The 27,573-nt window shown below is 42.3% G+C and overlaps 1 protein-coding gene across 2 annotated transcripts in view; it reads right to left on the reverse strand.

The window, feature by feature from the left end:
- The window catches only part of nrxn3b (neurexin 3b), a 458,514-nt gene that overhangs the window by 251,586 nt on the left and 179,355 nt on the right, over window positions 1-27,573 (reverse strand). The window contains exons 7-9 of one of the 2 annotated variants that reach the window (XM_074615644.1): window positions 11,178-11,479; window positions 8,883-8,906; window positions 7,143-7,304 (exon numbers count right to left, since the gene is read on the reverse strand). In XM_074615644.1, coding sequence (XP_074471745.1) covers window positions 7,143-7,304; window positions 8,883-8,906; window positions 11,178-11,479 — 488 coding nt within the window. The remainder of the gene's footprint in view (window positions 1-7,142; window positions 7,305-8,882; window positions 8,907-11,177; window positions 11,480-27,573) is intronic. The other variant, XM_074615645.1, reaches the window with a different exon arrangement.

Below are 27,573 nucleotides of genomic sequence, written 5' to 3' on the forward strand. Positions count from 1 at the left end.
CAGTCAATAAAACTAGTCATGTGAAGATGGACTGCAGATAGGCAGTCTTATATGAAAACAAAATGTATTTATAAAACCAATTTTACATTCCAGTTTATGTACAGATTAATAAAAATACTAAATATTACAGGTTAATTAGTGAGTTGTAGGGAGATTATGCTACCTTTGTTCTTAGCATCTATCTCTCAAAAGAATGTGACTTTCAAAAATAAATTCTAATTTTGTCAACAGTAATAAAAAAACATCATTCCTCTCATATGGTATCAGTTATCATAGGTGTAATTGTGCTCCCTGGGTCACTGACTCTAGAATTTAAAAATACCTTTGAGCAAATGTATTTTTGTAATATTATATAGGTTTTGAGTTGCAGAATTCAGGATATCAATTTGTACATACGGTGTTATCTAAAACCAAAAAACAAACTGAGCTTAGCCTATATGGGGTGTGAGGGTGAAAGGTGAAGGCGTTCCATTAGAGTCTGAGGTTTGTACCCATCCATCACTGTTTAGTCCTCTAAGGGGATATTAATAAAAAGTTAAATAATGAAAAGGACAGGGTGACATTTGCATTCGTATTGGAGGGGAAAACAAGCGCTGCCTGAACATACTGTGGTGACTAACACAAAACTGATGACGACAATGTTCCTCTCAAATGCCAAATGTGCGTCTCTTGCCCTCTCTCTTCTTCTCACTTACTCATCATTCTCTTGATCTCCGTCCATAATCAGTATTTTTCTGTTTCTGTCTCCCACCCGCTGACATTCGCCTCACCTGCACCTGTCACTCCACTTTTTTTTTCAAATACTCACACCTTCTATTTTCACATTCACTTCTCTGCTTGTTACTCATCATCTTGTTCCTCCACCTCATTCATGCGGCTCCTCCTCTCTCAGCAGAGATGACAGCGCATGCCCCAGCCGCCCCCCCACCGTCTGACACAAGTTGCCACTGCACAGCTCCAGCGTCGCCACGGGTGCCCTGTGACACCGGAAGGAGGGGCTGGATGGCGTGAGATCGCGGAGGGAGGTGGGGGTTGCAGAAGAAGGCACTGCAAACAGCAGGCTGACCGGAGAGTGAGCCGGGGCGGCTGCCCACTGGCCCTCGGTCACGTGACGCGCTGCAGCCCACATGGCAAAACACGAGCATAGGCGTGGGACGTGACATCCCACGTAGCCCACGGGGGCAGATGAGAGCAGTGGAGACTGAACGGGAGAGGGGTTGTGATGGCAGCACGCGGCTTCTCTTTTGTTGTCAGACAGAAGAGAAAAGGGAAGGCATCCGCTCGCTGCAGCAACACATGCCTCCATCAGCTTATTCATCAGCTTTAAGTGATGCCCTTTTTTAAATCTCATAGAGACCAATATGCGCCAACATTCCTGCTTCCGTAGCATTTGAAGTGCCCTAGCCAGACATTACAAACACACACACACACACACACACACACATACAGAGTCAGACAGAAATACTGACGCACTCTGAGCAATCTGAGCAATGGGCCAAACACAACTGAATCATTCCCTCATTATCTGGGGATATTGAATCCAAAGGAGGAGGTGGAGGGGGCAGGAAGGAATACATATGGTGTAGGAGAGCGAGAGAGACGCAGAGAGACAAAAGGATGATGCATAGGGCATTCCTTTTCGCAATGATGCTATCGTTTTGTCTTGTGTTATAAATCCAGCGCACTCCTTTCCTTTACAGGAGTGCGCTTTCGCCCAGCTCAGCAGGTCAGGGATGGCTCGGTGTGAAGGGATGCCCTCGTGGGACCTTTCGTCGGCGCATTTCCACCGTGGCGTGTGCCGCGACTGGCTGTAGGTCGGCTTGGAAGGGCCAGGGGTCGTGGACTTAGTGCTCACTATGCCCTCTCTCCCTGCAGGGAGGGACGAGGCCACCTGTTCCTGGCACGACTGTCAACCGGGGCGGACAGTGCGTCAGGGGACAAAGAACGTTTATCGATAAGAAGTGAAAGTCAATTGTTCGTCCCATTGCAACATCAGCGCCAAGCAGCAAAGCTACAGTTCCGCCATTTTGGACTGACTATCGAACGCCAGTAAAACGTCCGCCTACAAAGTGCTGTACAAAAGTTAATGTTTTCTACCGAAATGGCCTGTGTTGATCAATACAAATATTATAAATATGCATACTATTATAACTATTTACTTACTTATTTATTTATTAAAAAAAAATAAAAAATCCAGCACACCGATTTTGAGAGCAATCTCAAATGTTTTCATGACCACAGACCATGGATGTATTAGAGGTTGTGTCCTGTGCTTTTACCCTGCGCCTTAGTAAACAACCTACAACTACATTAAATTCTGTTTTTCATTCTATTAGCACTACAAACTACTTGCCGGTAGCGGGTTGTTTGGGAACGGAGACGTTAATACATCCACCATGATACAGGCTAACAGCATACAGCCCATGGGTGTATTATAAGATAATAAAAGTGATAAATTAGAGCCAATATATCCATTATTACAGCCGCATACAGCTACAGTAGCAGGAAGCTGGCAGAACTGGATATGTCATATAAGCGTGCAGGGCGGTGCAGTCCTGTGGGTCTGATGCACGTTTATTATGCAGGAAAATAACTCTGGATTCAGCTATTAGTGAATTTTACAACTATTAGGACATAATGATTTAAATGAGAGCTATTTAAGTGTTCGTACTGGGAAGTTGATTTACCTCGAAAAAAAATGTATCCTCTGATTTACAGACATCTCTTTATACATCCATGGCTACAGGCTCATTGACATTGATTTGCAGTCCAAAATGGAAAAAAAACTCTAGCGGCTGTTGTCAAAAAAGCACCAGAGTTTCATCTCTTTGCTTCTGTACTCTTTGTCAGGGGTCTGCAGCAATGTTGGCAACCAACCAAAGCCGTCTTGAAACAAGGACACCGTCTCCTTCACCTTGCTTTGTGGGAGTGACGTTTTTGACGTATCATCACCATTCATATCTATACAACCAATGTGTTTTTGATTAATGTTTTTTACAAGAACACAAAGTTCTTCATAGATCTATCCTCTTAATTCTGCTTTGAGTGCACCAGATTGATGCATTTAACTTTAAAATGTACAAAATGTTCTTCCTAAATGCGTGATGTTTCCAAAGTCAGCGTGTAATCGTGTTAAATAATCGTGATCAACATGTTTTGCCATAATCGTGCAGCCCTAGTTCAAGTTGGGCTTCGTCCAAATGGCAAAAGAGATACTGTGAATGAATAGAAGTGTGAGGGGGGAAGATCACGCAGCCGGTCGTCAGCAGTTTGCATAGTCCTGGGTAGCAGCTGGCATCGTGCCTGCTTAATGGAGCAACGTATAATGAACAGTTGAGGATCACACAATACTACCACTACCCAACCACATGGTGAATCACCTCCATGATTCTGTCCACCAAACGCTCTCTCTTAAGGGCCAAGTCACGCTGAGTCACACTTGTTCGGATAATAATGGAAACACACGGAGGATTCAACTCCCTCTGCGGCACGACTCGTGATGAGAACTCTTTGCATTAACCCAGTCGCCTCCTTAAAGCTGCACGAATCAATACTGTATATGAACAATGGGTCAAATGACGTGTTGACAGACACAGACAGAGAAAAGTTAGCGACCAGCTTAACATTTAGCAACTTTAAGAGCTAAACATTATTAATTACTTCGCTAAATATTGATGCGACGACTGGCTTCGGGAAAAAGCTTCGACAATTCAAGGCTGTCGAGAACTGCTAATCAACAAATCCTCCCACGTTGCAAAAGCATACACACAAATACACAAATTGCTTGATATATATCGCCGTAAGGATTGCATCATTGTGGGACTTGTTGTGCTTCATTGTACACTGAACCACAGACTGAAAGCCAACTGAGACAGTTGCCCTAAGACAGAGCACAGCTAGGATGTGAATGATCACTGGCACATTTCGGTGAAGTCAAAGCTCAGGACATGTTATCTATTTATTCATGAGGCCTCGGGCAACAGTACAGGGATGGCCGGGTCAGTGCTAGGAATGTATGCACTGTATTTGTGTCTGTGAGAGAGAGAAAGTGTCAGAGCAGTTTGAGGTTGGACCAGAGATGCATTAGCCAGTGTGGTAATGACTGGGGGAACAGCAGCCCGAGTCACTCAGTCGAAACATAAAATAATGCAGACAAGGTGACTTTCTCCCTTAGCCCAAACGTGGTCGCTTGTGTGTGTCTGTGTCTGTCTGTGTGTGTGTGTGTGCGCGCAACCTCCAAACAAGATGAAGTAAGAGAGTGCATAGTGGTCTGATGGAAGCTAACTTGGCTAAATGAAAAGCATGTTGGAAGGTGCTCGACTGAGCTTGGCAGGACATCACAGGACTTCCTGGCTCTTGTCAGAATTGAGAAGGTTGTGATGGCAGAGGAAAAGCAGCCAGGACGAGAGGGTGGAGAAGGCTGGCCCTTCTCCACCCTGAGACACCGTGGCATATTAATGTCCCTATAGTAAAGTTATAAATATACTGTAGGGGGTTGAGATGCCAATATAAATATAATATGAATCTCTGTAGCCATGATTCCATCAGCTGGGTTAAGGTCAAAAAATATCCACAAGAAAGAAATATGAATATTAGGGCTGTCAAAGTTAACGCGTTAATGCTAATTCTTTTTAACGCCACCAATTTCTTTAACACATTAATGCAACTTGCGATTTTTAAGTTGTAGCGAAGTGTAGATACTGGTATCTTATGAAACTAGAAAACCTGAGGAACCCAATGGTACACATTGGTGTCATACTAGCTTGTCGCAAAGGAGGCTAAATTACACTTCAAAGTTATGCAAAATTTTGGCGAGGAAAAACTGTCATGGCCATTTTCAAAGGGGTTCCTTGACCTCTGACCTCAAGATATGTGAATGAAAATGGGTTCTATGGGTACCCACGAGTCTCCCCTTTACAGACATGCACACTTTATGATAATCACATGCAGTTTGGGGCAAGTCATAGTCAAGTCAGCACACTGACACACTGACAGCTGTTGTTGCTTGTTGGGTTTGAGTTTGCCATGTTATAATTGGAGCATATTTTTTATGCTAAATGCAGTACCTGTGAGGGTTTCTGGACAATATTTGTCATTGTTTTGTGTTGTTAATTAATTTCGAATAATAAATATATACATGCATTTGCATAAAGCAAGCATATTTGCACACTTCCATGTTGATAAGAGTATTAAATACTCAACAAATGTCCCTTTAAGGTACATTTTGAACAGATAAAAAATGTGTGATTAATTTGAGATTAATCGCTATTAAATATATTAAGCTATTGACAGCCCTTATATACATAGAAGTGGATATTTCTAGAATGAATAATCTAAATATCTTAGTTCATTTCCGTACATACATTCATAGTTACTGACTATGCAGTTTTTTATGCTAAGTGATCAAATCACTGTTCAAATGCACTTGGTATGTACATCAGTGAGTGAACTCATCACTGTTCATAATGCTGTGTCACTCAGTGTTGATATGTATGGTATATGTTCAGTCAATTGCCAGTTCAACTTGTTATGTTTAGTTCAGTACAAAACAAGGCTTATAAAAGCACTGTTTACAAGGTTAATAACTCAGCAGCCAACTATTTGAGACAGAGTTATCACTTTATGATAGTTTCTGTGGCTCTTGCTGTCTTTTTATAAGAAATTAACGAGGTAGTTTTGCACATGGTATCGCAAGATTGTTTTGTCGACTGCTGTTTCGAAGGTCAAGAATGAACTGTGATGCGCAAATATATTGTATTTCATGTGACCTTGTTTCACAAAGTTTACAGAGATACGCTATGAAAATGAAACTAAACTAAGATGTTCCGTCTCCATGGCTGATGAAAACAAATGTAGACGTGCATGGAGAGTTTGTGGCAGCAAGATTATACTTCTCATTGATTTTTGTGGATCGTTGTGTGCATCCAAATTTATCAGGTAGTGGTGAGAAGGAGGTGTTGAAACACAGCTCCAGTTAACTTTATGCTAATGTAAGGTGTCTGGTGCAAGATAATAATAATAGAAGGTATTTCTTTGGTTGATATCTGATCCAAGCTGGACACTTCCACCGGTTTTCTTCACTGGATAAAAACACGGAGGATCAATTATTGTTCACAGTGTATATTTCACCATTTTATATGATCCGTCTATTATTTTCTGGCAGCATTCCAATCATCTAAGGCACATTAGTCCTGTAATTTCATCACCTTCCTTTTAACCCTGTAACACAGCTGTCTGAATGTTATCACTCAAAAAACACAATGTGAAAACAAACTTCTAAGTAGGTACAGAGGACCACATGTACTATCAACCCAAAGCCATTCTCCAAAATACTTTTTAAACAGCAAGATAACATCACTGATAATGAGAATATGATGTGTGGTTTCCAATTAAAGCAATGTCCCATGCTGCAGCTCCTACACAAAGACGTACACTTGCACCAGTGCCAAGTAAAAGCATAATGCTATTTTCTGAGGCTGCTGCTAAACTGCAGAAATCGATGTAGACTTTTTTACAACTCCGAAGAGCCACCGGTCCTCCCTTTATTATCATTACTTGCTGCAGAATAAGTAATGGTGAGCAAAATGTAAATAACGGGGCACTTAATAATTTTTTTGGCTCTACTCACAAGCTCAAAGGGCCAGCCAATACATTATAAATGTCCCGAAACAACAACGCTTTTTTCATTATTTCATCACAGGCAACTATTTCTTTCAGATTGCTGCCCATTGGGAAGCGTTTTAGCGGCACTATCAAGCTGATGCTGCAAATTACATGTGACAGAAGCAATTTTGGGATATTTTCTCATACACAAACTGCGGTAAGTGTTATGAATCAGATTAAGCGGGGGAATATTGAAAGTCTCATACTTCCTCTGCCAACTCAGCAGCTTTAATTGATAATGCAATTTTATTTTATTCACCTTTTCCTTCCTGTGCTCATTATTATTTGTGTCCATATCTAAAAACAGCTGCACTGGCTAAGTGAATACGAGGAAGGCATCTGTATGTGGCCCCACATTTATGCATGAACAACAGCTGAAAAATTGAATGCAAATGCAGATAGAATATTGGGAATGAACAACCCTCGTATAATACCGGTCATGCACCTGTTCTCTATGTATTCACTTGAGTCCAACCTACCTCTCTGAGGCAGCCCATGAAATTGTTGCTAACTGGAGAGCCGGGCAGGTCCGCCGTGCTGGGGCTCCCACCCACATAGAAGAAATCATCGGAGCCCAGCATGGTGTAGTCTTCCTGGGTGTAGCCGGTGGTGGTGAGGATCCCATCAACGGAGATAGTCACCTGTTGAGGGGTAACACATAGCCAAAGCCGAGCCATTACACTCTGGGATTCGATCCCGTGCTGTGTATAAAACACACCTCTTTCCTTGGTCTGCATTCGAAATGAGCTATTTGAGCTCCTTTGGTACCTTGAAGCGATTGTTTTTGGACCAGACAGCGTTTGGATTTTGTTAATGGAATTTTTGCCATAGGATTCACAGGACAGGTAAAGAAAATATGGAAGAGGCATATTTTCTTTATCTTTGATGGGGGTAAGAGAATGGATCATAGGTTTGGTTCTGAAACTTCAGGTTGGGGGGAGGGTTAGTACAATGTTCAAACCAAGGACAAATTGATCGCACTTGTCTTAGGTTTCGGGATTTATCTGGTAACTGCAGACACACACATATACTGTACACACACGTGAGCACACGCAGATTGACGTGAGCACGCACGCCTACACTCGCACACATTCTCGCACCATCACTCTCGCATTCTCCACTCTCTTGCAGACATCTACATCTATATATCCACGCACATGCAAAACAAAGGGAAGGCTTTTCACACCACATCAATGTGCAAACCAAGGTCAATCACTGTTAGAAGGCAAATTAACCACATTTAATTGGACATGTAAGGGAGTAAGTGGATCAATGGTGCCATACAAAGCTGGAGCAAGCCACACGGGTGCAGAGGCCCATGCACAATCAAGACCAGAGCGCATATTCAAACACACTCTCAGAATAGCTGATCAGGTTTAGCTCAGGTGTCACGGCTGTACTTTCAATGTCACTACTAGACCGGACCGATAATCCTAGATCAGTATGCTTATTCTTAGAGATGTTATGTATATGGGCCCAGGGGGTGAGGGTGATCAAGGTTAGCCACGACACACAAACACCACTTTCACCAGCATGCTACAAAAACACACACAGGGAGGGCAAGGGTGAGTGATAGGGTGACAGGTGGAAAGGTGAGTGAATTAGAGTGTTAGTGGTTATTTTGGGTGAGGGGTTGAGGTTATATATGAGTTTGGGAGGTGAGAGGTCAATGAGGTGTGGGCATGCCATGCGCCATAGTGAGTTGGAAACAACTGTCAGAGCTCCCGCAATGAAGGTTAAGGGTTGCCATTTTTTGGTCTCCTTCAGGGCCCGGTGTCGAGGTCACCATCTTTGGGATTGTGGCAAGCTTCTGTCAGTTCTGGACGACAGTCCTCACAAAAAATGGGGACTTTTTTGTGCGAAAAAATTAAATAAAAAGTTGCCTTGAGAAAAGGCAAAGAATTACATTTTTACTTTGTTGGAAATCTGCAGTAATGTGGAAGAAACAAAGAGAAAAACGTAAAAGCCAAAGTGAAAAAAAAACAGGATGGGGGATTGTGGGGTAAAGAAGAAGGTTGTTGGCAGGTCAGGGAGGAAATTGAGAAGAAGCGAAGAAAGAACTGCCTGGTAATACAAACCCATCTCCTCATTTTTTGATAAGAGTGTCTAGGATGGAACTCAAAGAGAACGAATAAAAGAAGAGAGGGGGAGGGGACACACGGCAAACCCAAAAAAAAGACAATAAGAATGATATCTACCAGACAATGTAGTTTGTTTACCATAGCGTGTCCAATGCCTGATTGCTTTCCAGAAAAAGGGGAAGAAAGGAAATCAAAAGAATAGTGAACAAAAAAGGTTGTTAATAAGGATGGACAGAAAACAAAAACCCAAAGCAACGATGAAGAATTAGGATGTTAGTTAGTACATTAGTTGGTTAGATATTGGTTAGTAGTAAAAAAATGACTTTATCATGGATGAGTTAGTGTTGCGGTGAAAAAAACACTACATGATTTGTCAGAGATACGCTGTAGTAATAAAGTGCCACCTTGCCATCCTAGCCAAATTTTCTACACCAGAGTCCTGCAAGAATAAACACAAAGAGGTACTGTAATACCGGATAATACACTACATGAGAATCAAGACGATTTTGGCCCGATTCGTCCTTCCCGACAATCATCAGCAAAGCCGCGATATTTGATGGTTCTAAAGATTATCTTTCCAGATAATCCTGTGGTGTTTTTACATTCCCCTATCGATCTCAAATCGTAAATATCAAACATGTTCAATATTTACGGTCGGATATCCCGTTGTGTGTGGGGAACCCCGAGAACAGCCGATGACCCCGTCACATGGAAAGAACAGTAGCCAATTGAGAACCAAGCTGACTGAAGAAGGAAAGACAACAACTGCCGTCATGGCGGCCGCAACTAATCCATGAGCTAATGCATGAACTAATGCAAAATGCGAAGCATGGAGCATTGGTCCTTCATGTTGGAGGACCAACTTGTTGATTTTAGAGACAACAATACGAGTGTTTATTTAACGTGTAATTTTTCTTTTAACTTCGTGAATTGTCAGTACAAAGTAGTGCAAAAGCTATCGCTATTTCCTCCTGCCCGTTGTCCGCCATGTTTGTTTAAACTAAAGTAACTTTGCGAGATTTCCGTTTTTTGTTTGTTTTTTTAGTCGGGACTCATGATGTTAACGAATGGAATCTGTTAGTGTGTGGTGTTCTGTTTCGGCCAAATCGTTGCTCACCACACACTATACGAACAAAACTGTTAAATTTAACATAAAAGTTTATGTGCGGGGTTCTCTCACATTTTCAACATCTTTTAAGATTTGCGGGCAAGCCTTCAGATGTGGGACTTTCGGATAAAAATTTGTGTAGGATGGCTTAAACCCCGACAAAACTTTTAGTGTTTTTTTCACCCTTAGTCTATCAAAGAGTTCCTTTCAAAGAGGAAAGAAAATGATAGTGGAAGAGAGACAGATCTGTAAAAAGAAAGAGAGGAGAGAAAGCAGGCAAGCAGCCCTTGCCTCTTAGCTTCTAACCTGCTAAACTGTGTGTTATCCTGTTGGGATTCTCAGCTACACCTATTTACTAACCTGTGGGGCAAGAGCTTACTGTCAGGGAGGGTCAGGAAATCGGCACTTACTTGTTGTGCGGCTCTGAGAGCAACACTAAATGCTGTCTCACCTTGCAGACAAACTAAAGGTCGATCGAGACAATGAACAATTCCACACTTTTGCAGCTAGCACTACCTCCACACAGCACTGGCTCTCATTATTCTGTTACCCTCTTCCTACACTAGCCTCCTGCACCGATTCATACTAAGCACCACCTCCGCCCGACTGCAACACGAGCTAATTTTAAATCACATTAATATAATGGTAAACAATATCTGTCATGTAACAAATTCTGCTTATGTACAACAGATGCTAGTCTTTGATGGAAATGTATTTCTATCTATAAAAAGCATCATGATCATCTGGGCTATAAATACTGCATTAATGGACGGCTCAAAGGCAAACACTCTCTGCCTGGCTTTAAAGTGAAAGTCTATATTCTCCACAAGCATAAAAAACACACTTTCTGAAAGCAGGGAGATAGCGACAGCGCCTGATGGAAGTGTCAGCTTAGGGGAGAGTGAAGCAAAATAGAATTATCAGATAACTTTAATTTGAGGACACAGGGAACTCAAGTTCAATAAGCCGATAAACAAGACGGAAGAAAACACCTAGAATAATGGTACCTCGACTAAGCTATCAATCACATGCGGGAGAACTGCTTTGCCCTGTTTTTTTATTTTTTTAACTATTCATTTAAGAGAGAAGAAGTTGAACAATGAAATCAAATTATATTCATGTAATTGTAAAGACCAAAAGTATAATGACATCTATCTCAATAATGTATCTGAACTATGGCGATGGAATGGCAACCAATCAGAACAAGGTGACATTCTTAACGCCGGCTCTCCCTCAAAGCTCCTGGAAGCAGATAATCTAAAGCGAGAAAAAAAAAAACGTCCACCTGTCTCCAAACTCCGTCCATCACTGCTACCCCCGATTACCTGTCTCAGGTTGCGTGTCACTTTGATGTCGTGCCAGGCGTTGTCATTGAATTTTCCATTGACTGGCTCCACGATGGCCTCAAAGGCCCCGGAGCCAAGATTGATAACGAGGGAGACGGCCCCATCTTTTAGAGCCAGGTTGACATAGTCGGCGGACTTCCCCGTGTGGAGGAGAAGGCCGTTGCGTTGCCACGTCTTGAAGGACAGCGTGATCTCGTCGCTGCTGCTCTGGATGGGGTTCTGAGACAGGTCGTAGCAGAAGTACTCCGAGCCGCGGAAGGTGGCCACGTTCTCCTCCCTCGCTGAAATGACAAGGAGAGAAATCAAATGTTACTTTTAGGAGTGATGTACCTTTTCATGATAAGCTTGTAAGGCATACATTTTTCAGCGCTGACATTCATCACCTGATGATTCACCATAGGGCTGGGTGATATGGAGAAAATCAAATATCACAATGTTTTTTAACAAATAGCTCAATATAGATATTATAACAATAGTGTAGGGTTTACTATTGGTGATTTCACAAAATCTTACGCAATGACATTTTTGATAAATAAGCATCAGTAATAGTGGATATAACGACTAGAGGCAAATAGAATAACTAGAACAGTCCGGTAAGTTCAGAAAATTACATCACTTTACTGTAATGCAGCCTTTCAAACCAGTAAAAAACAACACTTACGCCATATTACCATATCCAAAATCTATATCTAGACTATATCTAGTCTCATACCACAATTCAAATATTTCTCTCCTCATGAGTTATGTGCACCATGATGACTACAGCCAGCCAGTCATTACCACATTCATTATTAGGCTTGTCACGATAACTACTTTTGTTGGACGATATATTGTCCCAGAAATAATTACCATAAACCAGTGGTTCTCAAACTTTTCCTGTTATTTCCCCCTTTGGAGGAAGAAATATTTTCATGACATTTCTAAATGTCTTCCTAATTTGTTGGGTCTCATACTGTCAGCTGCCAGAGTTTTCAGACATAAAATACACACTGGTCTCTCCTAATCTCCCACCTCATTCATTATTAATTTAATAAATTTATGGTGCTGTTAGATTGTTGCCAGACTGCTCTGTTAACACAGGTGCATGAAGGAGAGTAAACAGTTTTTTGACAATGAAAATTTCGTTTTCCAAAGGCTAAACACCAACAAATATGGACTGAAGCAGAATATTTTGATAGATAAAAACATGTTGTGAATTTTGGAAATTATTACATCTACCTTTTTTCAATAAATTTTAACTTTTGGACTGAAGACTGAGACAATTACAGTGACAGATGGAGCGCAGCGTCGCTCGCTCTGTGTGTGTTTGAGAGAGAGTGGGGAAGAGAAGATGGAAGGTAATGTTTCTGTGAGTTATTAATAAAAATTTTAATGTCAACGTTATGCATGAAGCTTCAAACTATTTGGTGCAGCCCTATACGTCATCATAACTCTTTTGATTACCGATTTGAGCACCTTATCTTGTTCGTGTCTGAAGCATCATCTGTTTTTCTTTTTCGTCCCTATCAAATATCTGTCCATTGTGTAAACCTACAGGCTGTCTGTCTGAATGAACACCATTGCTGTAGCAATTTGTTTACTATTCGCCGGGAAAAGATTCCAACGTCAAAACATTAATTCCGCGTCACATTTTCCCCTGGTCATGCGTGCCCTAACCTTTCATGCCTCTGCGCCCCACTAGGGGGGCATGCCATACACTTTGAGAACCACTGCCATAAACGATATTATTGATATTTTAAGACCAATTTATGACACTGATATAATGATGATATAATAGCATCATAATGCCAGTACACCCTTTAAAAGAGCCATTGACTTTTAATTCTTATGAACATTCAGACATTGGAATTGGAATGTGACATTTAAAAAAAAATATATAATTAATAAAAGAAACAAATAAAATAAAACCCCAAAACCAAATAAATGTATAAAATGGACTTCATTCCAAGTCTTATAATGGTAGGGGGAAACTTTGGCAATATTGAGGTCAGCGAAAAATGATGGAGGTCATGTCCACATATCATACGATATGTAGATAAATACGACGAAGTAGATAAAGTAATTATCGTGACAGGCCTATTTATTATCACATTTACTGTAATGTTAAAAACATGAAACAAGCCGAGCGTACGCGTTGCATCAATCATATACAGCCTCAGTAAATATGAGAACCACTGTATGCTGCAGAGAAGGTTACACCAAGCAAACACACTCACACACAATGCACTGCTCGCCATAATTACAGCTATGATAATCCCATCATTCAGTTCAGATCATAAAATCCTATCTGTACGGCCGTGGGTTTAGGTTTCTCATACAGCCTCTAGACAGACAGACTACTTATGATGGAACACTATTCCCCGCTAATGGTGCGCATAAATCAAACTTAGCCTGATTTTACAGTTTTATATCACTCCGCTGTTGCAAAGTGACTTCCTGAGCCCATTTTTTAGATCGACACGGAGAGTAAGGTGAGACAGCTCCAGACAAGAGACTGAGGGGGGAGGGTGGGGGGGGGGTTCAGGGATGGATGGAAAGACTGCGAGAGCAAAAATAAAATTGCTGGGCTGAGGGAAAAAGAAGACTCTAAAAGAAAGAAAGAGTGGAACAGAGGAGTAGTGTTTCCTTATGAAGTGCGATGAAATAATTGACACTTCTCCTGCTGCCTCTTAAAAGGTGCTTTTACACACTGGTCAGCGTGGGTGAATCTATCAGAGACAAGGTCATATGCACTGTCTCTTTTTTTCTACAGGGCGTGTTAAGTGGATATGGCACCACTGCCTCAAGGACTAGAAGATTCCTCGTCCGAGAACACGGTGTTCAAGGCGGCACCTTTCAGAGATTGCAACCTTCAGAAAAAAGCCGAGCCGACATACCAAACGGACTAACCGCTGTGGCACTCAGTAACAGTAACTATGTCATTACCTGCCAACAATACAATTTTCAACATGACATTTCATTTCCTCTACGTCCTGCATTTTTCTTTTGTGTACTCAGGAGTCATGGGGGCCGCGAGTGAAAGGAGAAAAAGCAGACAAGAGAGAAAGCATACGGGCTGCGGGCTGCAAAGCTTCGGTTTGTTGTTCTGGATCCGGCTATATGTAAACATGAGGGAACAGTGTAGTGGAGCTGGCGGAAAGATACAGAAGGAGAGGAGAAAAAAAAGGAGAATGAGAACATTGAGAGAGAAACAAAAGGACAGTGGAGTGGGGCTGTGGTGGAATGATGGGGTGCTGATTTCGGGCATGGACAAATTGTCCCCTCGGCGTCAAACTCATGTCTCCGCGCAACACAGAAACAAGAGGAAGCGGTACGGGAGGCAACAAAGGCCCTGTGAAAGCCTTCATCCATGTGCCAGGGGAATAAATAGAAACCCATTATTACCACTGGGACACAGAGGCAGCAGAATATACATTGGAGAATCAAAAAAAAAAAAACTCCATCTCCACAGATTTCATGCATCTAATCTAAGAAATTGCACAAGCATTCGCTGCATGAGACGCCTGTAGATTGTACAACCATATAATATTGTCCCTGCACAATTGTCTGGGACATCAAACAAAATGATAGTGCTATGAATACTGAAGAAAAACAGGAAGCGGTAAGTAAACCCCATCAATCCCACCATTATGATTTTCTTTGTAGCTATATCTATAATATATATACAGCATCCATTACGTTGTCGCCAATGTGTATAATAAAATAGGTCTCTAGCCCCTTGCTCCAATTCGCTTTATTGCACATCTGGATGAGTATAGGCCAAAAGCCTCTGGGGCCCCCAAACGAGAGAGATGCCTTGAAACAGTTGGCACTCTAACCATGTTCTGTAGACATTTTTAGATGCTACACTTGACACTGGTGGGCTAACATCTTGCCCAGAGGGCCCTTGCATATGCCTGATGGCAGGCAGATATAAAGCTCTTTTCAGACCAAGCGAGAGGCAAATTTTTGCCTCACTTTACTTGCGTGAGTTGGACCGCCGGTATCGTTTGTGCGCTGAAGAGGAGAAGGAGCTTGTCTCAATAGATACCAACAACTTTTCTTTCCGCCATTTCAGCCATCAACCATGGAAGAAATAGCCACTGTTGCTGCTTTGTACATGTTGTGGAAGTCCCAGATATGTCAGAAACCAAACAGCGTCGTGTCTGGTTTCATAACATCACCCGGCGGCGAGCTGTATTCACATACAGTGCCATTGCATTGACTGTATCTAGCAAGCCACACGTCGCTACTGCGGTACAAACCCAAAATAAACAGATTGTGCTGTGATTTCATTGCAATAAACAGATCAAAAGGATGACGAAATAACTACATAATAATGCAGATTTGTAAAAAGTATGAATTCATGCTTTGTCAGGTCTGTCCGCAAGACGACAAGCAAACAATTGTTAAAGTGCTCGTTTGGATCAATCAGGCTTTGCAGCTGCTCCATCAAGACTCAACATAACGTCATCTAGGCATAAACACGGCAGCGACGTTGTTGTTTGTACCGTAGACAGTCTGTGGTTTAGACATATACATTTATACACAGAGTTTCGTCCGGTGTCTGTACGAATATGAGGTACTATCGTAGCTCTGGGTGCCCACAGACAACTACAATATTTTTTCTTCCATTTCTGATTCAACAATGTCAGGACGTCAGTGACGACAGGAGAATCTCAATCTCAACGCTGATAGGCTCGAGTTGAAATATTTAAAGTCCTGTGAATTTCATGTGTTCGTAACCAGGCGCAAATTTGCGTCTATTCACCTCTTTGCATCGACCTTGTATGTAATTGCGCCACACGAAGAGTTCACTTTGCTCTTGGTGTGAACACACCATAGGTAGAAGACTTAGTAAGTAGAAGTCTTAGCAAGACTGATTATAGTTTTTATGAAATTCATTTATTTTACTTTTCCTTAGCAATGACACCAATAGCATCTTTGAAGTCATTTAAGGTTGCTTACTGAACAAACTGACAGACTTACAATATGATTTGAAAACACAATTTATGACTTAAGATGCTAAAAACGCCACAAAGGAAAGTGCCCTCTGTCTCTACAGCTAAGCTCTCTATACTGTATGTAGGCGTGCGGCATGGTAATCCTTCAGATCCGCTCCAGACAGATGATCTCGTCTGCTCCCACCTGACCTAAGATAAAAAGGTTATTGTCATGGCAACTTCCCTCATCTGGCAGCATACTTTAATTAAGCTGCTATCTGAAGAATGTTGCTCAAATTGCAAAACAAGGCTTACAGCATTCAAAGTGACTCCTGGTCATATTATTATTATTATTATTATATAAGGTACCAAAAGACCAAACGTAACCGTTATAACCCTAAAATCATTGCACCTTTAACAGTAATAGCTAAAAAAAATAGGTCTTCTTGAAGATCAATAAACCTTTATAATACTGCCTTTTCCTTGTAGAAAAAATAACAACCAGCTTTCCCAGTTTCATGCATAACTTTCAATGTCCAATAAATATTAAATATTTTACCACAAGATACTAATACTAACGTAAAAGGCTAACAGTCTACGGTGTGTTTGACTCTCCATATGTGTATTAATTATAATGATGTAATTACAAAGTTGCTGTGGAGCTGTAAAGACCATCAATAAAACATTGTTGCTATGAATAATAGAGAGAGCAAATTGATATAATATAATATTTGTGCACCTCAGCAATATTAAACCCATGGTAAGTGTATACGAATCCATAAAAAACAGGGGAAATGTATTGCCTGTTGAGACATGTTCTGCCCAGATCTGTGGCTTTCATATCGATCATATAGCGGGGTCATTTTCCCTTATTTTCGCCATAGTCATCAATATTCCATTTGTGTGCTGCCTGGCCCATGCACTGGGGGCTGGGGTTTCGATTTCAAAATCCACTGGAAGCAATTATCTCCTTCATTATCATCTCCCATTCTCTTCCGCTCCCCCCTCGCCACACACACCCATGCTGCCTGAGCTCGCTCTCCAGTCTGACCCCAAGGGCCTTGGAGCAGGGAGCGCTGTCACCTTACAGAGCCACCGTCGACCTCCTTAAGATGACCACAGGATATCATACTGTCCCTAATCACTGTGGGAGGAAAAAAGGCTTAAAGCATGTGCAGGGAAACCAGAGGAGTTTAATGATAGCATTAGGAGACAGGATGCATTGTGATTATTGTGGCAAAACACAGACTTAAGCTGGAGATGCTACAGCTGTACGGCTGCCAAGCCCCATAAGCTCACTGCACACGGACGCTAGTCGGGCAACTAACACTAGTCCCAAGGAGACTTTTTTTTTCCTCTGGTGGAGTGAACTCAATCTGTGCTGACGTCCAACACATCAACTGCATGTTTGCGCTACATTTACAGACAAACAAGCCTGAAGTTCCAGACCTAAACATAGAAAGCTACGCTCTGCTTTTAGCTGTTTGTTGTCTGCGTGACACCCTCGGCAAACCGAAGTCATTCAAGGTTGCGGTGTCATCCCACACAATGCGTTTAACAGAATCTGAAAACCGGTGCCTCTTCTCACCCTCTCTCTCTCGCTCTCTGCCATATCTATTCTCTTTTCCTCCATCCCCTAATTAGCATAATTTGCTAATAACAGTTAAAGCAGCGCGGTTGGCCTTACTCAGCCAAACATGAACAATGTGCTTCACTGCTTCCCGTTTGCGAGGCTAGCACTAACCATGCAACTTTGCGGCTTAAAGCTCAATGGTGAGCCATCACATGTCACATAAATTTGGAGCATCATGGGTGATGTCTCTCTTCAAAGGCGGGCAGCACAGGCTTATGTCGGAGGGAGATTTGGTGGAATATATTGCATTGGTGATATTTAACCGGCCAATTACTACCAATGTGCTATAGCAGCAATTAAACTCAAATCCAGGATACAAGACGTAAGAGAGTTGTAAGGTTTGTCAGGGATTTGTTTTCCAGTCAGAAACTATACACAAACTGCGCAGAATGTGTCCCCTTCGTGTCAACTTTCAAGATGTCACATGCCATATCTAAGAGGTTGAAGTGAATCGTCACCCTTTTCTCAGCTCGTGTTTCGCGTAACCTTGTGAAGCCGCGGCGGACAACCTGTCTTCTACGCCTGCACGCACAGACTGAGGAGGGGAGAATGACAAAGAGAGAGACAAAAAGGAGAGGGATAAACATAAACAGAAGTGACATGGAAGAAGTTAAAAAAGAAAAGAAGAAGAAAAAGGAAGAGAGATGGAAGCAGAGACAGCGAGGGGAAAAGGGAAAGACAAGAGACGGGGAAAATAAAAGCAGAGAGAGAGTTTGGGAGACAGAGAGGCGGCGAACAGGAGAATGAGAGTGGCAGATGGAGGGAAAGAGAGACAGGTACTTCCAATGGCTCTCCAGAGAAACGAGGTGACACTGTGTGTTAAGGCTAGCAGTGAAGAGCTGTCCCTGTGGCTCGTGATTCCAGCATTGATAAACCTTATTACTGCACCTGATAACACAGCACATCCACCAAATCCCACTCTCCCCATTTACCTCCCTCAAAGCGCACAAATCCCACCACAATTCTCCAAGTCTTACAGTCAGACGGTTTCTGCAATACTCCCAAAATGAAAGGCTTTCTAAATTAGTAACTAAGAATTTCAAAGATTCTTGAAAAGACCTCCCGCTGGAAAATAACATTACATTTAGAGTTCAGAAACCATCATCACTTATAGTACATGCTCATCTTACTGCAATATTTACAAAGTACATAAATAAAGTAAACCCTTCTGAACTTCAAACGTGTTCAGGCGATACAAGCAGCTGCAGAGAGAGATGAGGCAGACTTAGAAGAATGCCGCATATGGACTGCGACAGAGATGACTCATTATGGAAGACAGGGCAGAAGTAGGGTGGTCAGCTTCCACATTATATGAGACACAGTCAACAACACAGTGATTATCCTCAGTGGACTGGTAATTTTATTAATAGACCTGCACACAGAGCAGCTCAACCAGTTGACTGTGTGTTTCAGGGGTCTTATTGTCTGGTGATGTGCGTTGGCTAAACCCAGTGAACTTGTCGGAGAGACTCAGAGGAGAAGAGGGTGATGTCTGTGTTTTTAGCCACTCAATTTGCGCAGCTCAAGGGATAGCGTAGACGTCCGTCAGTCCGACACTTAAAAAATATTTGACACATCCTGTTTATGATCACCTGATTCAACTGTAATTAGGCTGTTAAATAGGACTTATCTATCACGACAAGCACCATAGATGTGGGTCAATAGGAGCCTACTACGCCTACTACATTGTAAAAGTGAAAGCGAAACTTAAAAGCAACACAGCAATGTTATATAACTCAATGAAACGTTATGTTTTGAACACAAACAAAATGGCAACTTTAGGTTTGGGCAACAAAACTACAACTTCTTTGGGTTAAGGCAACAAAACCAGTTAGTTAAGTGTAGGAGAAAAGTTTGTGTTTTGGCTTAAGGTAACTACGTCTCAAAAAGTGAAACTTAACGCTTGTGAACACATTGTTGGTTTCACACATTGTTGGTTTCACACGGGTGATAGCCCTGTGTTTTGTGTCCCATCCATCACCCCCGACCTCCATCCCATACGGAGGTTCACGCTGTCTATACCACAGCACCTGACTTCCGCTTCTGCTCCTGTCATAATTACTACGGTCGCTAGAGGCTGCTGTCGTGTTCTTTTATACCTTCTTTTGGTGACCACACACTATAGGAACAAAACTGTTAAATTTATTATAACATGTCGTTATGTATGGGGTCTCTCACATTTTCAACATCTGTTAAGATTTGAAAAATCTTTTAGTGCGGGTCAGCCTTAAGTATGTGACAAAATCTGCCCCAAAACATGCCCTAATCTTTTTTAAATATGGATCAAATTTCTCAATTTTATGTGAGTATGTGAGAATGATCCAAAAATTCTGGACAGGTGAATGTCATTTTCAAATGTATCCGCATTAGTGTAGACATGGCCCAAGGCTCCCTTCTGGCTACTGGCTGTGACAAGCTAGTCACTGTCACCTTCTGTGTGTTTTTCAGCTTGTTTTGTGTGAGTGTGTATGTATGTATGTGTGTCACTGAATCTCCTTATTGGCTGCTGATGGTGGACTCTCCATGGAGTGAGTGATGAGGTTTGGAGTGACAACAGGGGGGTGGGGTGGGGGGGTGGGGGGGGGTGGTGTGAATGGTGGTGAACGATGGAGGGATGGAGGGTGTCTGAAGAATGGGGGCAGGCGCCTGAGGTCCAATCCCATCAACTGAGGCAATTGTGCGGAGCGAATACTGGAGTGAGAATGTGGGGGTCGAGGAAGAGTTTGCAAAGGACAGAAAGGGAGTAAGACAGGGATGTGATGACTGCACTCGTATTACTAATACTGGACAATTAAGAGTAGAAGGGATGTTGGGAGTCACAGAGAGGCAAGGACTGAAGGAGGACATCTCAGACTAGTCTCTTACTGATCTCCTCAATGCAAATTATAATTGGGAGAGCATATGAAGATGCTTTTCTTGATATTTATAATATGGATCATATTCTGGAGCAATTGGATCTACATTTATTTCAATATGGGAGAAAATTCAAATACAGAGACCTGAAACTTGCTCAGGATCAGTTTTAATTTCAAACTGCCGGAGTCGAAATGCCAACTGTATTTACTGAGAGGAGTCAGTCTGTTGTATTACTGCAGTGTGTGAACAAGTAAACTGTGCCTTTTCAACCAACCTTGCAATAGATAACAATGACAACAATGCAGGACAAAACAAGAGACCAAAATGTCTTCAGTTTTTGTCGACTCAAATTTGACTTAAACTAATGTAAATTGTCTTGAAAAGACTAAAACTAAAAGCCTGGTGCCAAAATGAACACCGCTTGAGAGGTGATGTAATCCATCACTGTGTACATCTGAGGCCAGCTTCATGTCCACGAAAACGCAAACCTTTCCATTTACTCCGGCAATCTGCATGAAATTAGCATCTGATTTACGAAGGCAGGAGCTAATTATGCAATCAGTGGCTGGGACTGCCGTCTACATGTATTCTTAGAGTGAGGCACAGCTCAAAAGGTGCAGTTTAGTGATGGCATTGTCAAAGATCACAAAGCCATTGAAAGAGTTTAAATATGGGATGTGATGCATGAAAAAGGAGAAAAAACAGCTGGAATTAATAACAGAATGAAGACAATTTCTATTAGAAAATAGAATATATATACTAGAATATACTAAATTTAACATACGATTTGCTGTAGTAGACTACAGGTAATTCCACTCACCACATATTTTTTTTGTTTTTTCTATTAGCTACAGGCCTTTATTAGTTCGTACTTGGCCGTCATTTGAATACCAGTATTCATGTGAGAGTCTACGCTGGTATTAATCAGTTTGGGGTTCAGTGTCTTGCCAAAGGACACTTCTACATGTGGAAGGAGAAGCTGGAGATTGAACCACTAACCCTGCCTGTGATCATCACATTAAACATGTATTTTCGTCCGAAAACTTTGCACAGAACTTTATAAAAACTGATTTTGTGGGTTTGTATGAATTATTTGCACACCCCTGCGGAACCTTCGCGCAGGGGAAAAAATATTCGGACGGACCTCGATTTCAGCGGATTTCCGCTTGCGGATATATTTGTTTGACCAATGAAATCCTTTGTTCCAATTGATCGCAGTCATTCTGCATAATAACTAGCCATGTGCTTCTGTTTGTTGCAGGAGAGGGGGCATTTTTCGGGGCCTTGGAACAATGGCCGTTTGTTTTCAGGGCAACAGATTGTCGGACAAATGGGCTTTTTTTGGTCCAATGGGACACTTTTCGGACTATTGGTGTTTCAGAATAATAATCGGCCATCCCCTTCTCAACACCCAATAAAGTACGACAAACACTGCTACCTCGACAACCAAATAAAGGATAACATACGGCTTGAGATCGCCCAGCAGCTGGGATACGATGAAGATGGTAATGTAGCTGATAGGCACTTGCTAATGTTCTATGTTGGTCATGGAACAGGGCTAGCCACAACAGTGTTAACATCAAATTTGGGGTCTGATTAGTTAATGTGTTGTGTATTTAACATTAGCCCCTTAGACATTCTCTGTCTGGTTAGGTTTTTTGTTGTGTAGAGTGGACACGACACTATTTAAGAGGAAACTCTTTGCGGAAACGGAACAGGGCAACACGGATAATTCGCACCGGACCCGGTGTGCATAGTTGCATCGCATTTTCGCATCGCACTGGTGAGAAACAGCTTTAAGTCTGCCTTATCCAAGATTTAAGAGTCAGTCAAGAATTGATCAAGTTCATATTATTCATTTATTCAAATCATTTAGATAGCTAAGCAGCAGGGGGGGGTGATGGTCAAGCGTAATGATTCAAATTTAGAGAAAATAGAGATCTGAGGCATGTCCATGGGCTAATACGCCTTTAAAATAAACACTGTTCAGCTCGAGAAAACATCCTGACAAAGTTTTGATTTCATTGATCCTTTGGTTGTCTTCGTTTTCAGCTTTCAGCGTGCGTTTATACTGTCACATATTGATTGAATTACTGTACACAGTAGGCAAAGCATTCATGAATCCTTGAGTGGTTTCCTTTTTTAATGGCTGCAACTGTGGATCACAATGTCACGGAGTCATCCGCAGTCTGCATTATCTCCGTCAACAATCAAACCATCTTTGACAGTGTGTCTCCTGAATGCCGACTATTGCATCAGCCTGACAGCAGCCATCCTGAGCCAAAATGGGAAGTGACGGCAGTGAAGCATTGTATCGGGTTTCGTATTCTCCAGCAGAAGAGCGTCTTGATAGACTTGCATCACTCTGTGTGGGTTTGTGAGTTATTTGTTTTCATCTGTCTGCCTGACAAATTATACGTTTTACCATAAAATTAGCTTTTCTGTTTGTGACGTCCAAATCATTTAATTACATTAAGCTACGCGGAATGGATGTATTTGTATATTGTATTGGACTACCTACGTAATTTCCTGTGAATGTTTTGTATGTATGTGTTAGTGCACATATTTGCTATATTGTTTGTATTTGAGCGGAGGCTTGCTCCAGGGTCGTCGGCAGGCGGGGCCTTCCCTGGAGCTTGTCAATCATCCCGAGTGGCGTCGCCTTATTGGCTATTATCTCTGCTGTCAGAAGCCCGGCCGTGCCTCCGCCTCACCACATCAGTCTCTGTCAGTTCACGCGCTGCCTGTGGATAGAGCCGTGGAGCATGAAGCTGCATGCTACTGTTATCATTACTTTTAGTGGCATATGCTGTTTCGGCCCAAGACTCCATCAACAATTGTCACCTCTGGGACTACAGCTATAATAAAAAAATATGTATATTTGAATTTGATTAATAGAAGGGCCACTTAATTTTCACATTTCCTACAACTGATGTGTCTAATACTTTAACACCTGCTTTACCGTTGAGCTTGACGTAGCATCAGTATGCTGCTCTCCACCCACACAAGCAAACTGCAAAAAAGCAATTACACGTCATTTTAACACAGTAAGATCACACTGCGGTGAGACACTAAGTATATTTAAATGGCTGCAAATTAATAATTGTTACTTTTCCATTATATACTTAAAGCATACATTTTTAGCAGCTATTTAATCTGATGTGTGTTAGTCTTCCTCCACATCCTTTTTTTGTCTAATTTCCTGGTATGTTTATTGCTTATGTTGACACAGTTTCTAAATTTGTAATGCCACATGGGAGATATGAGAGCCAACATAAAACGCATTAGCAATTACCACTGCGAGGTTGATGTGAAGGTTTTTCAGCAGTTCTTATTTACAGCACATCCAATATGTACTGAAGTCTATGTAGTAAGGATGAAATGACATACTAAATGCTAGTTAAAATAACAAACTGGATACCACAATACACACAGAGAATTACTGTAGATAGATCCCATTGCTATAGCTATTAAGACATGCATCCAGGGGGCATACGCCTCATTTCCACACAGTTTTGCTTTGTTTTCCATAAATCCGTACAGTATAGGGATAACGCCCCCTAGTGTTCAACGCAAGGAAATAATAAATCTATTTGCGGATGGATAGAAACACCATTGCAAATATTCAACGTAGGCTACTCAAGGCAAATTACGGGCCAAGAAAAACGGAAGGAGGAGTTTCGCAAAGACATCGGAGATCACGGAGGTTCCCGTAGGAATTACCTAACTTCTAAGTACACAGAGCAATGTGGAAATGAGGCGTTAAGGAACTTTGGCGAAGTAAAACTACATCAAGCTCTCCGGTGAAACTTTAAACAGAATGAATAGCGCCTTAGCCAACTGACCTAACAGTGTTTCCTTTTTTTTCTAAATTACATTACAGACATGAATTTTGACTTTCTATAAAATGACGCAACGCAACTCCAAGCAGAATCTCTAAACTAATGAGAGCGGGAGAGCGGCAAAGTCCCTCTCCTGCACTTGAAACAGATTAGCGCACATTCCTAGTCAAAGCTGAGGCCATCTAATATTTATTACCTCTATAACCTACTCTCCTGTGTACTGCCAGAACATTTAGCTGCATGCAGGAAGGCGAGGGGTTAAAAGGGGAACAGCGGTGCCATAAAAGGGACAATGAAATAAACATGACTCACCGTGAAAGAGCCCTTAAAGCCAATATAATCTAGATGGCGGGGGAAGAGCAGGGTGCCAACGGCGGTTAACGACAAGCACCCCCCTCAGGCTTGAACTTAGACCTCGTCTCTACAGCCAATCACGTTGAGGGCTATTTTTAAGATGAGGTGAATGGCAATTTGGTTACATTATTGTCCACTTAGACACTGTGAAAATCAGTTTATGGTGCACTGAGAGACATGGGATGAAAGATGACTGAGACACATAGAGTATCCCTTGTTTTACACCATTTTTGTTTCATGAAGGAACCAAATTGCAAGAATGAATTCTTGGATAAGAGATGAGAAGATCGGGATAAAAGCTGCAGACAACTCAGGGAAGCATATTCAACACTGAGCTTAGCAAAAATGAAGAAGAAAACCCGCTGCTGGAGCTTTAAATCCAGCTGGAACCAGTTGTAGCCTGTAGCCAAAACAATATGTGACTCTCGCTCTGCGCGTGTAAGAGTGCGTGCGCGTGTTAAAGAGTGTGTGCAGGCATTCGCAACGATGTTCTCCTTCCAAGAGATAAGGGCAACGATGGATTGCTCGCACCTTTCTCTAGCTTTCTCCTTTTAACCTTTAACTGCGGGGCTGATTGCAAACTTAACACACGATACTGTGATCATAAAGGGTATACAGTGTGTGCCTCAGTAGGTATACAGGCACATGAACAGTATTGTAAAATGAGAGGATACACACAGACAAACACTTCAATGGGAGAACGGTAATCTTGGCATAGGCTGGCGACACACAGCCACACTAATCACACTCACATGCACATCCTCCATCACGTGGCAGCCACACTGATGCTAGAGGCCGGGCCACCGTGTGCCTGGATGCTTCTCACCCCCCCACCCCCAACATTTTCACTCTGGATCCTACATTTTCCACCTCTCTCCTTCATTCTGTCCCTTTCCTTCCACTCCTACGCCACATATGTTTTCTTGAAAAGTGTGCACGCAGCTCCGGGGGGGTGGGGGATGGAGGGTTTAAGCCTCCGTCCTCGCTTCCCGAAGCTTGGCGTCGGTTGAACCGAGCTCAGCAGCTCCAGCATTCCCCAGCCTCCGCGCAGCTTTTCTAAAATTAGCAGAGCGGATCCACCACAGTCTCTCCAGGGAGAAGCGGGGGGACCGACTGACATGTCTGCTGTCTCATGGAATCATCTGCCTCCCTCGCGTTGAGTTACATTTCTAGCGTCTTTGTGGTACGCGTGTAAGCTTTTTCCTGCATGTGCATGCCAAGATCATGCATGTGCACATACAAAGTAAGTGTGGGTGTGTTATGCCAGCTGCTTTTCCAAATCCCATTTGGCTGCAATCAAAATCAACTGATCCTGACATGCTGAGGTAAATACAGAATTACTGTCATTGAAGAGAGTGGTATTTACCATTTGCGGAGTGAGGTCTGCCCACTGTTACTATAACTATGCTAATCCAAGCTTGTTAAGGTAGCGCCACTGACTGTTTGGCCGCTTGGTGAACTGCAAGGACTTTTCCCTGCAGCAAGCATATCCATACACGTACATACAACATGTAGGGTGGTGCCCAGTACAAAGGTCATGACATTGCAAGCATCCTCCTCGTAATTAAGTGACTTAATACACAGCAAGAGGGCTGTTTCCTGACCTCTGACCTTCCTAATTGACAAAAGAGCATCCCTAAGGTGAAAAGCCACGCACACATTGAGAGATGACTGAGATACTCGCACACAAAATTGAAAATGCACACCACAATCTTACAAGAGCTATATGAAACCAAGAATGACTACACATCCATGTGAAATCCCACACACACAGACACACACACACACTGCCAGGCTGCCGTCTAGCTTGGAAGTCAATAACATTATCCCCTCTCCATCTCGGCGACGGTTATTAGTCTGGAGAGCCAAACGGCTCTCTTCAATGACACTCTGGAGATGGAGGGATAAATCATCATACTGAGAGGATGAGTGTGTGTGAGGAAGAGTGAGAGAGAATAGGAATGAGAATAGGAATCGCGAAGAGAGAGGAAGTGAGAGGAAAATACACACTCAGGCACGCAGACTCCGATGTAGAGACACTCTAGTCGGGGTGGTATGACTTTCTATTTTTTGTTAAGTACAGATGATGTGAAGACAAGTCTTTCTGAATGCATGAACTGATGTTCAGCTTCACAAATCCACCTCTTTCTGAGCGCTGTACCCCTGAGTCTCTCTCTCTCTCTCCGTCCTTCTCTTTCCCCCTGTCACACTCACTCTCAGTCTCCCTCCCTCCCTCCTTTATCAAATAGAGAAAAGGTGCCTTTATTTGGCCCTGGTACTCTAAAAGCATCTCCTTTGTTACTTTCTCCCCCCCCGCCGCCACTAACTCCCCTCTCCATTTCACCCTGCTCTCTCTCCACTGGGACCCTTCAAAATACAAGGAGAGAGGAACAAACGCCAGAAGGCTTACTGCTAGTTGGATAACACGCAAGTGAACACCTCATGGACTTATGTGCCCTATTTCCATTGTGCTAAGGACATTACGTCAACAAATTTAGGCTGGCTCTAGAAATCTCAGTGAGGAAGGAGTCATTTCATTGCTCTGTGTGTCAGAATACATCTCCAAAAGTAAAGTATTACTATTGAATTTGTATTTATATAACTTATCTTAAAGGAACAGTGTGTAACATTTCGAGGGATCTATTAGCAGAAATGGAATATGATTTCCATAACTATGTTTTCATTAGTGTATAATCACCTGAAACTAAGAATCGTTGTGATTTCATTAGCTTTGCAAGGCCTTCATATCTACGTAGGGAGCGGGTCCT

The sequence above is a fragment of the Sebastes fasciatus genome, chromosome 18 (genome assembly GCF_043250625.1).
Source record: "Sebastes fasciatus isolate fSebFas1 chromosome 18, fSebFas1.pri, whole genome shotgun sequence".
Classification (NCBI taxonomy): Eukaryota; Metazoa; Chordata; class Actinopteri; order Perciformes; family Sebastidae; genus Sebastes; species Sebastes fasciatus.